Source organism: Vidua macroura, chromosome 24 (genome assembly GCF_024509145.1).
Source record: "Vidua macroura isolate BioBank_ID:100142 chromosome 24, ASM2450914v1, whole genome shotgun sequence".
Classification (NCBI taxonomy): Eukaryota; Metazoa; Chordata; class Aves; order Passeriformes; family Viduidae; genus Vidua; species Vidua macroura.
The window spans coordinates 6,193,073-6,207,211 of NC_071594.1; the positions used below are offsets into that span (position 1 = coordinate 6,193,073).

Here is a 14,139-nt window from a genome sequence, read left to right on the forward strand (position 1 = left end):
AAAGTGAGACCTTCCTGTGCCCCCATCCCGATACACAGTGCCAGCTATTTTCTTAGGGATTGTGAGAAAATAAAACCCAAACCAATCTTCCTCCCTGCAAGCTCCCACTCGTGCCTTCCCGAGCCACTCAGGAGCTGGAAGGTCTGGTCCCTCAGGACTGGGCTGTTTGAAGTGAGAAGCATCACCCCATCCTGCACCAGGCTCCGAGGGAAGGGCTGGGATGTGGATCAGCCACACCAGGAGCACCCGGGGACGCAGCTGTGGCATCGCTGTGTGCCGGTGCCCCTCATATGGAGATCCCTCAGACCACCCCACTCCTCCTCAGGAGCTGTCCTGGAGAAGTGACCTGACCTTGACACAAGGGAATCTGGAGTCCCCTCCCTCCCCCTGCCTCACAGGCACCCCCAGAGTGTCTCCCCACCCTCATCCCCACCCAGGGGCTCCACAGGTGGTTTGACAACGTCAGTATGCACTGAATTGGGTCTGGTTTCACAGCAATTTGGACTAAATTAGGGCTGGAGCTGGGTTTAAGGGTGTTGTGCCCGAGTGTCTGGAAACACTCCAGGAATGGAGCAAACCAGGTACATTTAACTACAAAGTGACAGATTCAGAAGTTTTGCAGCTTCAATAAAACTCTCAACAGCTACAGAGCTTTTTTTTTTTTTTTTTCTCTGTTAATTTAATCATACAAATATTCATTTATACATTAAGGAAAAAGCTTCCTTTCTTTTCACCCCCACTGTGCTATCATAGGACTTCTCCCAGACTCAGAGAGGCAACACACCATCCCGTGCTACACATGCACTGCCCCGGCGAGCACAGACAGGCTGGGAACCACCCACGCACTCACACACGGAAAAAATTAAACACAACAGAAACCCAGACGTGGGACAGCGTGCATTTCCACCCACACCACTGCTCTCCAACTGCACGGCTCTGCCCCAGCTCCCAAACCTTGGCGGGGTTCGAATCCAGCACTCCTGAGATGTGGGCAGAAGATTCCCACTCTCTCACCCCTCCCATGGCACTGCCACTTCGGGGCCAGTCCCAGGGACATCCTGCTCCAGTTTGCCAAGGCTGGGAGGTGACACTGCTTGGGCTGTGTTAGTGACAGGGTCCAAGTGGCTCTTGCTTACCACAGGGACCCACTTAGAGGCCATCAGAGATGTTCTACATTACCCTTTCCCTTACGGGAGCTGATACAAACTGCAGTGTCACGAGGTCACCTGGGCAGAACTTTGTCAAATTCATCTCAATCTCCCCATTCAAAGTTGGACACCTGAAGCACGAGCAATCTGAGGGCCAGCTGCAACACGGAACTCCAAGAAATCAGGAGATAAAACCACCTTTGGCCTCAGTGAAACAGCTTTTACTTGAGGAAAAACACAGAGATAGAGCAACCCGTTTGAAACATCCTTCCAGTGCCACAGCAGGGGCCACAACCCTGGCCCCAAAGAGCCAGTGCTCCGTGGATCCCTCAGTGCCTGGGCAGAGCAGGATGTGAGCAGCAAGAGCTGCAGATCTCAGAGCCCTGCCTTTCCTCACACCCTGCAACGTGTGACCCTTGTCACCAGGACACCACGGACTGCAAACGCGTGTGCCTTCGGAGTGGGAAAGCACAGGGCTACTCGGGGCGCATGCAGGTTTTGGTTTTTCAAGACAAGGGAAATAAACTCAGCCTTAGGAGGAGCACAGGAACACGAGTGTGGCAGCCAGGGGACACGGGAGGAGCACACGTGCCTGGGAGCAGAAAGCCAGCGTGGGGGGATCCAAGTGCAAGGCTCTCCCAGGTGCCTCTGCTGACGCCAGGCAAAGGTCACAGCACCAGCTCTAACTCTCAGGCTCAGACCTTGATTTCCCCTCCCTTCCACTATGCAGCTGACACAAGGAGCTAATAAAGATAAGGAATCACCTCGTCACTCGAACCAAGAGCTGTCTCCAGGGGTTCAGTGCCCTCAGAAGGGGAGCAGCAGTGCTGCAGGTGCGATGTTCATTTCCTCAGAGGGGCCTGTGGGCCACCTGTGAGGAAAGGAGGGAGTGAGCAAAGATTCCACATGCCCACACCACACTGTGGGGCTGCAGATCACCCCCCAGATCAATGCTCAGATCTAATACTCAGAACTAATCCAAGGCAAACTGTTGTTACAGCACAAGAACTAAACCTTCCAAGAAGCAGCACCTTCAGCAGGTTCACTCCAACCCCAACACCGGCCCAGATCCAGGGCACAGCCAGGTGCCCACCAGACTGCAAGTGTCAGTTCAAATCCTGTGGTGCCACTTCTATACAGGCAGTTTCTGATCTTATACTTGTTCCTCCCAGCTAACAGATTTCTGAAGGGAGATTTCAGCTAATGGTGATCTGTAACAACTGAACCTCTGAAATATGAACAAAATCCATCGCCCAATCCTTCCTCTGTTGGACACAAGGAACTCCCACTGGCCCCACGAGATCCATCCATATGCACCCAGGTACCAGTCCTTGGTAGCTGCAATGAAAGATTCCCCCATTCAAAACCAGCCACAAAAACAAAAGCAGCCAAGAGCAGCGAGGGCAAAGCCATGCAGTGTGCAGCTCTGACACGGGGAAAAGCCTTCACTGGAAAGATCTGGAAGAAAGGGAGCTTTGCATATTCCTGTATCTTTGGCAGATGGCTGTTCCAGCCTGGTTCATTTGGGCAGGACAGTGCTGCAGGGCTTACTCCTCTGTTTGTGGGGTCAGCACTCCAGAATAAATTCACCACAGTGCCTGAGACCGAGCTGCATCCCCTCACACTGCACTACAAAGTCCAGAACGGGAGGAAAACATGCTGGAGGAACAGCAGAGCAGCCCAAATCTTTTGCAATCCCTCCCCTAACGTGAGCCCACTCGGAGCCTCAATGCAGCCCCGAGCCCAGATGACAAAGGCAGAAGAAGAGGAGGTGACAGTGGGACCCAGCTGGTGGTGTCAACTCCTGCTCTGTGCTCCAGAACACATGGATCAGCCTCTAAGCTACACCTCAGCACAGGAGAAACAAATGCAAACTTATGTTCTGAAAGAGAGAGGGGACACTCCAAAAGAAAAGGACAGGGTGTCTGTGAAGCTTTGCAACTACCAGCAGGTGAATTACAGCTACAGAGATTCCTCTTGGCACACAGCTCCAGGCACAGCTACTGCACACGAGAGTGAACAAAAAGAGATTTTAAACTGCTAACCACACAGGACAGCTCAGGAACTTGAATAAATCAGTTTCTTATCAACATGGGTGTGTATCTGTGTACTTCATGTACAAGAGGGAAGGGAGATGAGCCCTCCATGTTATCCCAGAAGTCCCAGTGTCTCCCTCTCCAACTCTGATACTGAGACCTGTCCATAACGTGGCTCCCAACGACACGCAGGACAACTTAAAAACAACACCCAAACCAAAAGGAAAAGAGGAAGTAAAAGGTTAAAAAGTCGGTAACTAAAACCAGCAGATGCTGTTAAAAATGCAGTGCTGGGTGCAAACCCAACCTGGCATTAAAAAAGCCTGACAGAAGCAGTCCCTGCACAAACCCCAGCGGGTGCTGAGCCAGTCCCGTTCGGCAGCAAACCAGGACATTCTGGGAAAATGCACGCTGTCCCTTAGGAAAAAAAAAATCCAAAAAAATAGAACAAGAAACAAACAGAAATTAAACATTTGCTCAAACTACAACCGCTCTGTAGGCAAAATATTCTTCTTTAAAGATGGCTTTTAAATTTTCATTTTTAAACTTCTTTTTAAGCTACCTAATTACATGTGAAGATGATTTCTAAAAACCCATAGTGTTGGTGTCTCTTCTTCCTCATAGCATTTACACCACTCTGAAATCCAGCAGTCACACATGCATACTCAGGTTTTGGATTTTCCTCTGGAAACAGCTAGTCTTAAGTTACTGGGCTTTTGTTTTCTTCTTTTCCAGAACACGGAGGCAGAGAAGGGGGGTCCACGCTGTGTCTGTCTGCCACATGAATCCCCCTCCCTTCCCCCAAAAGTCACCTTTTTCTTAAATTCTCCTCTTGTCGATACCCGTTTTGTGTTTTTGTGTTTTAAGACTGTCCGAAGTGATAAGGACCGTGGAAACCCTGAAAGAAAGTTGGAGACATAATCAATTTTCAACAGGCAAGAAACAAAACGCTCAGTGCTCAGCTCCAAAGAGTGCCCAGCCCAGCCCAGGGCTTCCCACCAACCCCACTGTGGCTCCAAGGACACTCTGAACGTTCCAGGGTTGGCTTCCCCAGAGAGGTCAGATGCCACCACTTACCTCTGTCAGATGTTTTTTAGGCCAAGGCCATAAAATAACTTGTGTTTTCTACATCAGAATTCCCTATAGATGCTACAACACCTGCAGGCCCAGCCCCTGTAGCTCCCCAGTCTGTCCCATGTGAGTTTGTGGGGCTGTAACTGGGTGAGAAGCTATGCCAGAAAGAAACCCAAGAAAAAAAATTCCACATTCCCACAAGTGCCATGTGTGCCTTCTCAAGGTGACAATGCACATTTGCCTCCAGTGAAATCAACCAGAGCATTTACCAAAACCCCCAAAATGCTTCCTAGAGAATCCATTTCCCTCCTTTACATCCTGAAGTGAGTCACCTAAATGTCAGATGTAGTCACAGGTCTCAAATTAACAGGAACTCCTTTTGTAATTTCTATTGTCCAGATCAGTTATCCGGGGTTTCATCAGGAAGCAGAAGAAAGACCAACAACCAGCAAGGGATGCCACAGCTCACAGGAGATGAAGTTTGTCAGTGAAGAAGGTACAACCCCCACACAAACTCAGACACACACTGAGGTCAGGAGGGAGATGAGGGAGAAAAACTTGTATCTCATGGCAGAGTTGGAAGACCATTATGCAAATGCTTATAAACTAAACACAGTCCAGCTCTTCCCAGCACACTCTGGGTAAGTGAGAGCCCAAACCATTTTTATTCTGGCTGAACAGGAAGTTCTGACTTTATTTTTCACCACTGTGCCTTTAACAGGGCAAATTTCCTAGGAAATACCATTTTCTTCGTGTTCTACAACTTCAAAACCCCCTCACTGCAAGAGCCAGGGCCCTGGAGCCATGAGTAGGAACACAGATCGTGTAAAGAATCAACGTCACTGGCAAACCCCAGGCTGCAGAGCTTTGCTGCACATCTGACTAGGAAGGAAGTGCCATGAACAGTCTGTAATCTTGCTACAGCTGGAGAGAAAAAGTTCATTCTTGGGGATATAATCAGGTGGTAGATACAAGCAAATGGCAAAATGAAGAAGCTCTCAGCAGCTCTCAGAATCCAACCAAGAGGAGGATCAGCAGACAATTAACCAGGACATCTCCTGAACTGCGTGGGAAGTATGAAAGACTGGCAATGTGGAAATTGCTGTTTGCAGACAGAAATACACGCAAGTGATGGAAAAACAAACACGCTTCTACCCCAGGAATATGCTGCAGTGCCAGTTTGTAAAGCTTTTCAAAAGAGAATAGCCAGCAGGTTCCAGCATAATAGTTCACCTGAGGAAGGAGATGCTCCCATTAAAATCCAGAAACAGAGGAATCCAACATTTCAAAAAATACACTCACTGAAACAGGGGGAAGGGGAGGAGCACGACAGAAACATTAAGATGGTGTGAGCAGGTGCACAAGAAAAGGACCCAGAGGAAAAGCAACGTATAAAAGGATCCCAAGCAGTCTCACCTCACAGGGATTAAGCTATTGTACTTAGCACTCTGCAGAAGGAAAACAGGATTTGCTGCCGATTACTTGTACTGACACATTTGCCAGAATTTGCTTCATCTTTGAGCTACCTGCACAAGGCTTTGTTTGAGGCACTGCCTGGCGAGCTCAGGAGGGGTTTAATCACACCCTGCCCCTCTGCTGGGACCACTCTGGGAGTCCCTTACCCTGTGTCACCTCACAGGAGATGCCAGAGGCAAAACAAACTTGCTTGCTTTAATTTGGGGGTTCCACAAGCATCCCCCTGTGGTATAAGAACTGCCAGTCACCCTCAGTCTGACATCAGAGCAGCTCATTTGTGCTTTTGGATGCAGAGACCCTGTGAAGTCACCGTGAGCTGGTTTGCAGGGAAGCCCTCTGGATCTCCACACAGTGGCTTCTGGAGCACCTCATTTAAAGCTACGCAATTATGCAAACTGTGTCAGTTAAACCCAGAATTTTGCTCAGCACAAGAGATTCCTCAGCATGTACAGCTCTGCACCACCTGCCACCCTGCACTGAACACCTGACACCCTGGAATGAGCTCCCCTGGCAATGCCATGACCATGGTCAGCTCCTCCTGACGCAAGGAATTTCACCATGGAAAAGCCCCAAATCTTTCCTTTTGGAATTGCCACTCTTCACTGCATTTCACCTACCCAAGATTCATTACTGAACATGAGAACTTGGAGAAATTGAACCCCACTTGCATCTTTAAGGCGAGTGAGAGCTGCTTTAATGCAGACCTGTGCAGGTGACTCCACCTCCCCTGTCCCATGACATTTAGTCACCATGCACAGTGTAAGGATTTGATACCAGAAAACTTCAATTACTGCTGCAATGCAAATACCAAACCCTTGTATGACATTTTCAAGCCTAATTATTCCCTCTAAGCAACATTTTACATCATAAACATGCAAAAATAATTCTGCAGACAATTGCAGTTTTTCTGAGTTGTTTCAATGGAAGGATTATTCCCAGTATTTTTGGTGCCTTCCCGTCTAGCCTCCAAGTGGGATCACTGTCTTTATGAAAAGCTCAGCTGCAGCTTTGCAGACTCAGTTTCAGTTCTTCTAGAATGTTCCCCAGAAGTAACTGCTCGCTTGCTGGTGGGAGCACTGGCTCTTCACACAGACCAGTGTGTGACAACACAGGACTGTGATTTTCCAAGTAAAGACTCTGCATGACAACTACTGGCATAAATTATCATTTGACTCGTGCCTCTAGAAGGGAAGTGAGATGTGAAGACTGAGCTCTGTAAACCGAGGTACCTGTGCTGGGAACAAAGCGAGGATTAAGTGAATCTTTCATAAACCATCACACACAGGCTTTCAGACAGCTCTTTATTTCACCTCTGTGACTGAGTCACCAGCAATGCAGGTACACTTCCAGGGACAGGAGGTGGATGCACAGCAATACAGGAGTCTCCCCGTGGACACTGACAGTGGCCCCAGCCCACGCTGCCAGCCCCCATCCCCTTGGGCCGCTCCTACCCCACACCTCGCTTATGTAAACTGAGCACAAACAGAGAACAAAGCATCCAGCACTTGTGTTTTATTCCATGCATGCTGTGCAAACATGGCGTGGCTGGGAGACCACCAGGAAGTTCAGGACCTTCTGGGAGCAGGCGCTGGCAGGGCTGGTTCAGGTGCCCGTGGGTGAGGAGGTGGCAGGGCTCAGGTACCTGACTGAGCTCCCATGCACAGCTCCCCGATGTGCTGCTGGGCCAGGATAAACAACAGGCAACTCTGCTGGGCTGCAATGGAGCAAAGTTGGGCTAAAACCAGATTATCTGGCACTTCCCACAGTCAGGAAGGACATGGATTTCATGGATGAGCTGACATGCAGCACCCAAACCACCAATCTCTCACTAGAGAGGCAAACCAGCTCATGCCAGCCCAGCCCAGGCTGCAGTGCTGTGAGAGCTCCAGGTCCAACCTTCTCCCACAGTGTCTAAATGGATGTAACCACACGGTGACCAGCCCAGTGTGAAGCCCAGACACCAGGATGGGAAGAGCTTCTCCTCCTCCATGGATGCAAACATTCTTGGGGCATCATCCTCATGCATGAAGACAGTTTTATGCCCAGTTTCCAGTAAAAGTATTTCTGTCTATAGTTTACAGAGGTACTCCAAATTGGAGGCCCTGGTTTGGGAGAAGCATGGCTTTAGAAGCAGCAACAACATTTAAGCTCCAAGGACACAGGATTGGTTTCCCCTTATGTACAGAAAGATGCCAAGTAGCTCAACTCCACACAGAACAGAGGGAGATGGGGAGCATAAACACAGCAGGAAAAAAGGAGCTCAGATTTTAAAGCTGTGAACTCCAAATACGTTTTTATTTCACCGGGCTTTGAAGAGCAGCACAAGCAATGACCAGGACAGCCAGGCACCATTTGCTTTGGTGGGGATGATGCTCAGTGTCCTGTCCGGGCAAATCTTGTCAGAATCACAACCTCCAGGTGCAGTTTTCTGCATGACATAGAGAGAAGTGATTCCTCAATTCATCTGGGCAGCAGGTTTAGATACAGATCTGTGGATTTTATACAGATTTTAAATTTTATATATTTTAAGTACAATCTAAGTGTCAGGATATGGCTATTCATTTCTGATCTTCTCAAACATGGAAACGTGTACGTTTCTTTCCTCAGTTAAGCAATTAAACTCTAATTGCCAGGCACTGTAAGACTGGATCTTGGGCTTTTAATGGAAAAGCCAGTCACAAGAGAGCAGCAGTGACCGTGCAGGGCTGCTATGAGACAGGAGTAAATAGGAGAAAGCTGTATCTACCTCAGATCTCTGGGGAATCCAGAGAAAGCGACTGCCAGAGAATAAAGTATCTGTGCATGGGGATTTCTGGGCATCCTATCCTGCACTCAGGCACATCTTTACATCTAAGAACATGCAAAAACTCCACTGGGAACAGATTTAACAACAACATGCTTCAAGCAAAGCCCTGGCAGGCCCTGGCCTGCAGCCTCCCCACAGTGTGTGTGGAAGGTGGGCAGGGGGCCCCAGGGAGGTGGGTGCCATAGCAGGAATAAAGGGCACACAGCTTGTTCCAACCATGCCACAGCTTTCATCTTACCCACTTGCAGGGAATTCTGTGTCTGGTTTTGTTTGTTTTTCCCTAGGACACCCAAACCGCACACTCTGCTGCTGTATAAAAGCATTTTGAATGTTTCCAGGTGTGAAATGCTGCTGTACTTGTCTAACCCAGCAGCAGATGGCACGTCGGTGTTGCCACAACCCTGACTCCAATGGGGAGCTCTAGAGGACAAGTCACACCTGCTCAGTGCACCAGGGGGAGAACTAATTCCGACAAGGTCTGGCAGCTTCGAGGATGTTTTACACCTGCAGATGCCAGAAACTGCTCGTTTTATCTCAAAGATTTCATGGTCTCATGCACTGCATGACTGGGTGTCCCCAGTGTCTGTCAGCAGAGGAAGCCTCCACAGTCAGCTGGGAAATATTTAAGGGCTTATTTTACTTCTAAATACAGGACACAGGCTCTTCTCAACATTTTAACTAAACCTGAACCATCTCCTTTGCTCACCAAATGGCCTGTCAAACATGACTGGGGATTCCCTCCCTCTCCCAGGAACATGAGAGGAGAAAAATATCAGAGATCCTGCCCAAGATAAATAAAATCCAGGAATTCTTGGAGTCTGTGCCACTGCCTAACCAACCCACAGTGCTCTCCTGTCTGCTCTAGAACCTGAAATAAAGCCTTTCACATCAGTATTCAGTCACAAGGCAGCAACTCCCAATGCAGTAGTTTTCCTTCTCGACTGCAGCAGCAGAGTACAGGTCAGATCCCCTGGGGATGTGGAGAAGATGGGCCAGGTAGAGCTTTTCCCAACAGGAATTGGAGCTCCATCTGTTCCTCAGGTAATTCAATACTCCTGACATCACCTCTAATAACCCCTTTTCTGCTCCAGCAGCATCCCCAGCTGGGTACACCATGCACACAAAGGGAAAAAACCAAACAAAACTGCATCTTCTTTTCCCAGAGGCCTGGTCAGGGAATGGGGGGAATGTTCACCTGACCATTTCAAACCAGACCAGGTGTCTGGGATGTCCAACTCCCTCAAACTTGTTTACTACAGAACCAGTATTGTACCGACATGAATACTGGGTCTGTGATAGAAAACATCCTGCCCTGGGAAGGATGGGCAAGGCTGGAACAGGACTCAGATCTCCAGACCTACCAGAACAGCCTCCAAAGGATAAAATAATTTGTCTTTGTATGCCACAAACAAAAAGAACTGCAGTAGAGAGAAAAACCACCCAAACATCAAGAAGCTTTTCCATATCCCTCACCCCCAACCAAAAAAGGACTATAAAGTTGTCCCTTCTGAAGCCAGCAAACAAATGTCTGCTTTCGTCTCAGACAATCCACCTCAAATCCACCCAAGAATATTCTGTAAATACAAAAAGAAACAAACAACCCCAAAACAAAACAACCCAAAACAAGGAAAAAGGGGAGGAAAGGTCACCTGCCCTACGTTTGGGGTTAGATTATAACTGCCCCTGTTTCCTCAGAGCATGGAGCTCTGGGTTACCAGCTAAACCAGCTCACTTCAACCTTGTGACACCTCTCAGGTGGTGCTTCACTCTGCTGCTGGCTTCTCTCCCACAGCACAGCTGCTCCTTGCCAGGGGCTCTGGTTCCTCACACCCACGTTCTCTGAAGCCAGTCCCAGCCCGGCCCCTTGGGGAGCACCACGACCCCAGCACGCAGCCACTACAGCAGCAACTTCCAGCACTGCCACTTCAGGTGGTGTTTCACTGACAGGCCATCACTTCCCAAGCCATCCACTCCACTGTTATGAGCAGGGCCTGGCAGCAGGAGCCAGCCCAGAGATGGTGTCTCTGTTTGGGACCACTAAGGGGGGCAGTCAGGCCACAGAAAATGCACAGCCCTGGGGTAAAGGTCACTAAAACAAGATCCACTGGCACAGGACAGGCAGTTCATCCAGGGAGGAACTAAAGTGCTGTAGGTGAACTAACATTAGGGCTTTATTAAGTCATTCAGCAACCAAGTGTTATTGTCCTACACAGCCTGCTCAAAGTACAGTAAAGCATTTTTAAAGGATTTAAAAAATCAAACTAGTTTGACATACGACAGTACACACCTACACATACTGCTGCATTAACAGGTGGATTCTGAATTGTAAATAATCCTGCAATTTTTCACACACAAGCAAATAAAAACAGTCAAAATATCACTCAGACTCGTATAGCATCCACCAAGCAAGCTTTTGAGAGAGATTTAAAGTAAAGGTAATTTAAAAGTCACCTACAATTATGAACAAGACAAGGACACAGACAGGAACGGTCCTTTGATTGACTGTTCCTGCAGGCAGCTTCTGCAATTGAATGGTGTGCTCTGTAGTCTCCCCACACCAGCTAAAAAGAAGTTATCTGGCTAATCTGAAGTTTGAGGGTGTGGTTACTTGTTCTCTGTTCAAAATTATGTCAAACTCAGGACACATCTAGAGAGATATTTTGACTTATTTGCACACGCAACTGGAGCAGGCTCCAGCCACTTGCGGTTACAGCACCCAAACAAGGTTATATAAATTTTAAGAAGGACTTGAAGCAAAAACAAAAAGGTGGATCTGGTAGAGTCTATCAGAGGCAAAAAATATTTTAATATAACATGAGGACTTGGCAGAGTCAGACAGTCAAATTCAGAACCTTCCTTAGCAGGTCTGGCAGAAGCAGAAGGAAAGGGCTTTGCAGTTTGGAAGGAAGAGCAATTACACACCTGCCAGGCTCCTCCCCTACCCGTTCTCCTGCTCGCCCAGGGCACCTACCTTACTGTACGTCACTACCGACAAGTTGTTCGAATGACTGCTGGGGGAGAGATTTACAGAGTTTTGTGACAGTCCATTCTGATCTTGTTCGATTTGGTCAGGAGCAGGCCCCCATGTGTTTTTGCTGATTGTGCCTAGCTCGGAACCCCCAGGGTCTTTTAGGTTGTTTTCATCTGGTTGCCTGTTCTTCTGTGGAGAGGCGAATGGGTTAAAGTTTCCTTCTACCTTGCGATGCGGCTGCGTGTTGAACTCTGTTTCAAAGGATGACAGCTGCTGTGTGACACCCAGAAGTCCTCCAACTTCCACGCTGAGGATCACCCAGATGACATCTGTGGAAAGAAACACATTTGGGTTGTCACTAGATGGGAGTTTATGAAGAAGGGTCAGAAGGAGCAAATGAATTCCATCCTTTACACTAGCAAGAAAAAGACTTTTATTGCTTAAAGCACATCTTTACAAAGCCTCAGCAGTACTGGTTCCAGTGCCCCCAGTTTAACAGGTCTGCGATCAGCAGTTTGAATTTTAGCAGCCAACTGAGGACAGTGAGATTCTACCTTAGGGGCACATGACTTGCTTAGGGAATTCCACACCCTACTATGGCCAGGACCCCCAGTACACACCACTAATCCTCCCTGTACACAACTCCCCTCACTGAAAACTGTACACACACCCCCCACTGACCCCTGCATACCGACACCACTGATCCTTGTGCACACACAAGCACCACTGACCCCTGCATACAGACACCACTGATCCTTGTGCACACACGTAGCACTGACCCCCCTGAACACACAAGCACCACTGACCCCCGTACTCACCCACGCCCACCAGTGATCCCCCCACGCCCCAAACTCGTCCCCGCTCTGGAGCGGCCCCGCAGCGCCCTCTGCCGCTCTCTCACGGCCTTGCGGCCCAGGTGCCACCCGGGGCTGGCGTCACCGGGCCCCCGCCCCAAAACGGGACGAACGTCCGGGCCCCGGGATCGCCGGGTCGGACCTCGGGGCAGCCCCCAGCAAAGCCACCAACTGGGCTGCAGGGCAGGAGTCCTTCGGACTCAGAGCTTGGCGGCCAAAGGGTGTTCTGACAAAGTGACAACTTCTGGCAATGCAGGGACATCTCCCATTGTTCAGAGCTGGGAACCCTCTGGAAACCCTCGGCTTTGTGAGAATTCAGGACCAACAACACAAACTGGGCAGGCTGTCCCACCTGCATGGAGATATCCCTGTCCATCCCTCACGGACACACCATGTCCCCTCCAGACAGTGAGGAGCTGTGTGGCAGTGCCAGCGCTGCCAGCAGCCCCCTCCTTCTGGGCACTGGTATTTTTGCCTCCATGTGCCAACACCTCTCACTCAAACCCTGAAACTTGGGATACTCCCAGCTGCCAACAGAGACACAAAGATGTTTTCAGTGTAAACTAAAGCTGGCAGAAAAGGGAGGGAAGGCTGCAGCGAAGGCAGATGTTTGAGGCCCAGGCTGAAGTACCAGGCAAAATAGCCAAATGTGTTCTTTAAACAGAGAAATAACTCACAGGGGATGGACTAAATCACTGCATTAAACCCTGGGCATTAACTTCTCACATGAGGTTTCCACTACTATTTTATGCTCATATGCAGTTCACAATGTTAAGCAATGGAAAACTGGGAAAGAATCTCAACAAAGACCAACGGGGAAAGAGTCTCCACGAGCGCTCTGCACATCCCTTTGTTTTCCAGAGTTTTATGTAATCTGTAATTTGTTCCAGTGCTTAGAAAACACTGACCAAGACAACAAAGCAGCTCCCTTGATGTTTTCCTCCACTCTGCGTTCTGTATGTAAGCCCAGGGCTGGCAGACCTCTGCCCTCTGCTCCATTTTGTGCCCGCGTGTCCCCAGTGGGGCCGTGGGCTGGGAAGGGGCTGCTCACCTCCGTAGTAGAGTCCCGTGGCAGTGCACATCCGCCACTGTCCCTGATACATTCCGGCGGTGCTGGGGCTGCACATCTGCACGCTGACATCAGCCATCTCCTGCGGCTCCAGGGACCTCACCATCACCATGTTCACGTGGCCAAACTGGTCTCCACCGACGTACTTCAGGCAAACCCCTGGGGGCCACGCCTCCGTCCCTGGGATTAGACAGGAGAGGGAATTACTGACAGCACACCAGGAAAAGCTTTGTCTGTTTGTGTAAGACTGGTTGAAACATGCTTGTTAAAACAGTTGTGCAATTGTTGGATGGTCAAAGGAAACCAAGATACACAGGACACAGCAGCAGTGGATACTGAGGAAGCCTGGTTTTCAGAGCAGGCTTATCTGGTGCATTTAGGGACCAGCAGAACAATTCCTATTTGAGTAACCTCTATGTCTTTGTTACACAAAAAAATTCTCAAAGTTACAGTGTAACAGCTTAAAAAAAAAAAAATAGAACTTAACCTATACACACCTCCCTTTCCCCAGGGCCAGAGGCAGACAAAGGCAGGGCTGTGTTGTGTGCCCCTACTTCTGCCTCCCTCCATGAAGCTCCTGAACCGTGCCACATCAAATACCTGTTATTTATACAAAGTGTTGGCAGCATGTCCTTTCAGGGATTAATTTCTTTCTAAGCCTGTTAGGAGTCTCAAGAGGAACTCATATTTTGAGCTATAACTGAA

At 49.1% G+C, this 14,139-nt stretch overlaps 1 protein-coding gene across 3 annotated transcripts in view; it reads right to left on the minus strand.

Moving 5' to 3' along the window:
- Positions 1 to 470: 470 nt before the first annotated feature.
- Positions 471 to 14,139, minus strand: part of ILRUN (inflammation and lipid regulator with UBA-like and NBR1-like domains) — a 28,307-nt gene continuing 14,638 nt past the window's right edge. The window contains exons 3-5 of one of the 3 annotated variants that reach the window (XM_053998009.1): positions 13,417 to 13,614; positions 11,512 to 11,840; positions 471 to 4,082 (exon numbers count right to left, since the gene is read on the minus strand). In XM_053998009.1, coding sequence (XP_053853984.1) covers positions 4,047 to 4,082; positions 11,512 to 11,840; positions 13,417 to 13,614 — 563 coding nt within the window. In that variant the 3' untranslated portion in view covers positions 471 to 4,046. Of the gene's footprint in view, positions 4,083 to 8,010; positions 8,163 to 11,511; positions 11,841 to 13,416; positions 13,615 to 14,139 lie in introns of those variants that run through there. The other 2 variants (XM_053998010.1, XM_053998008.1) reach the window with 2 other exon arrangements.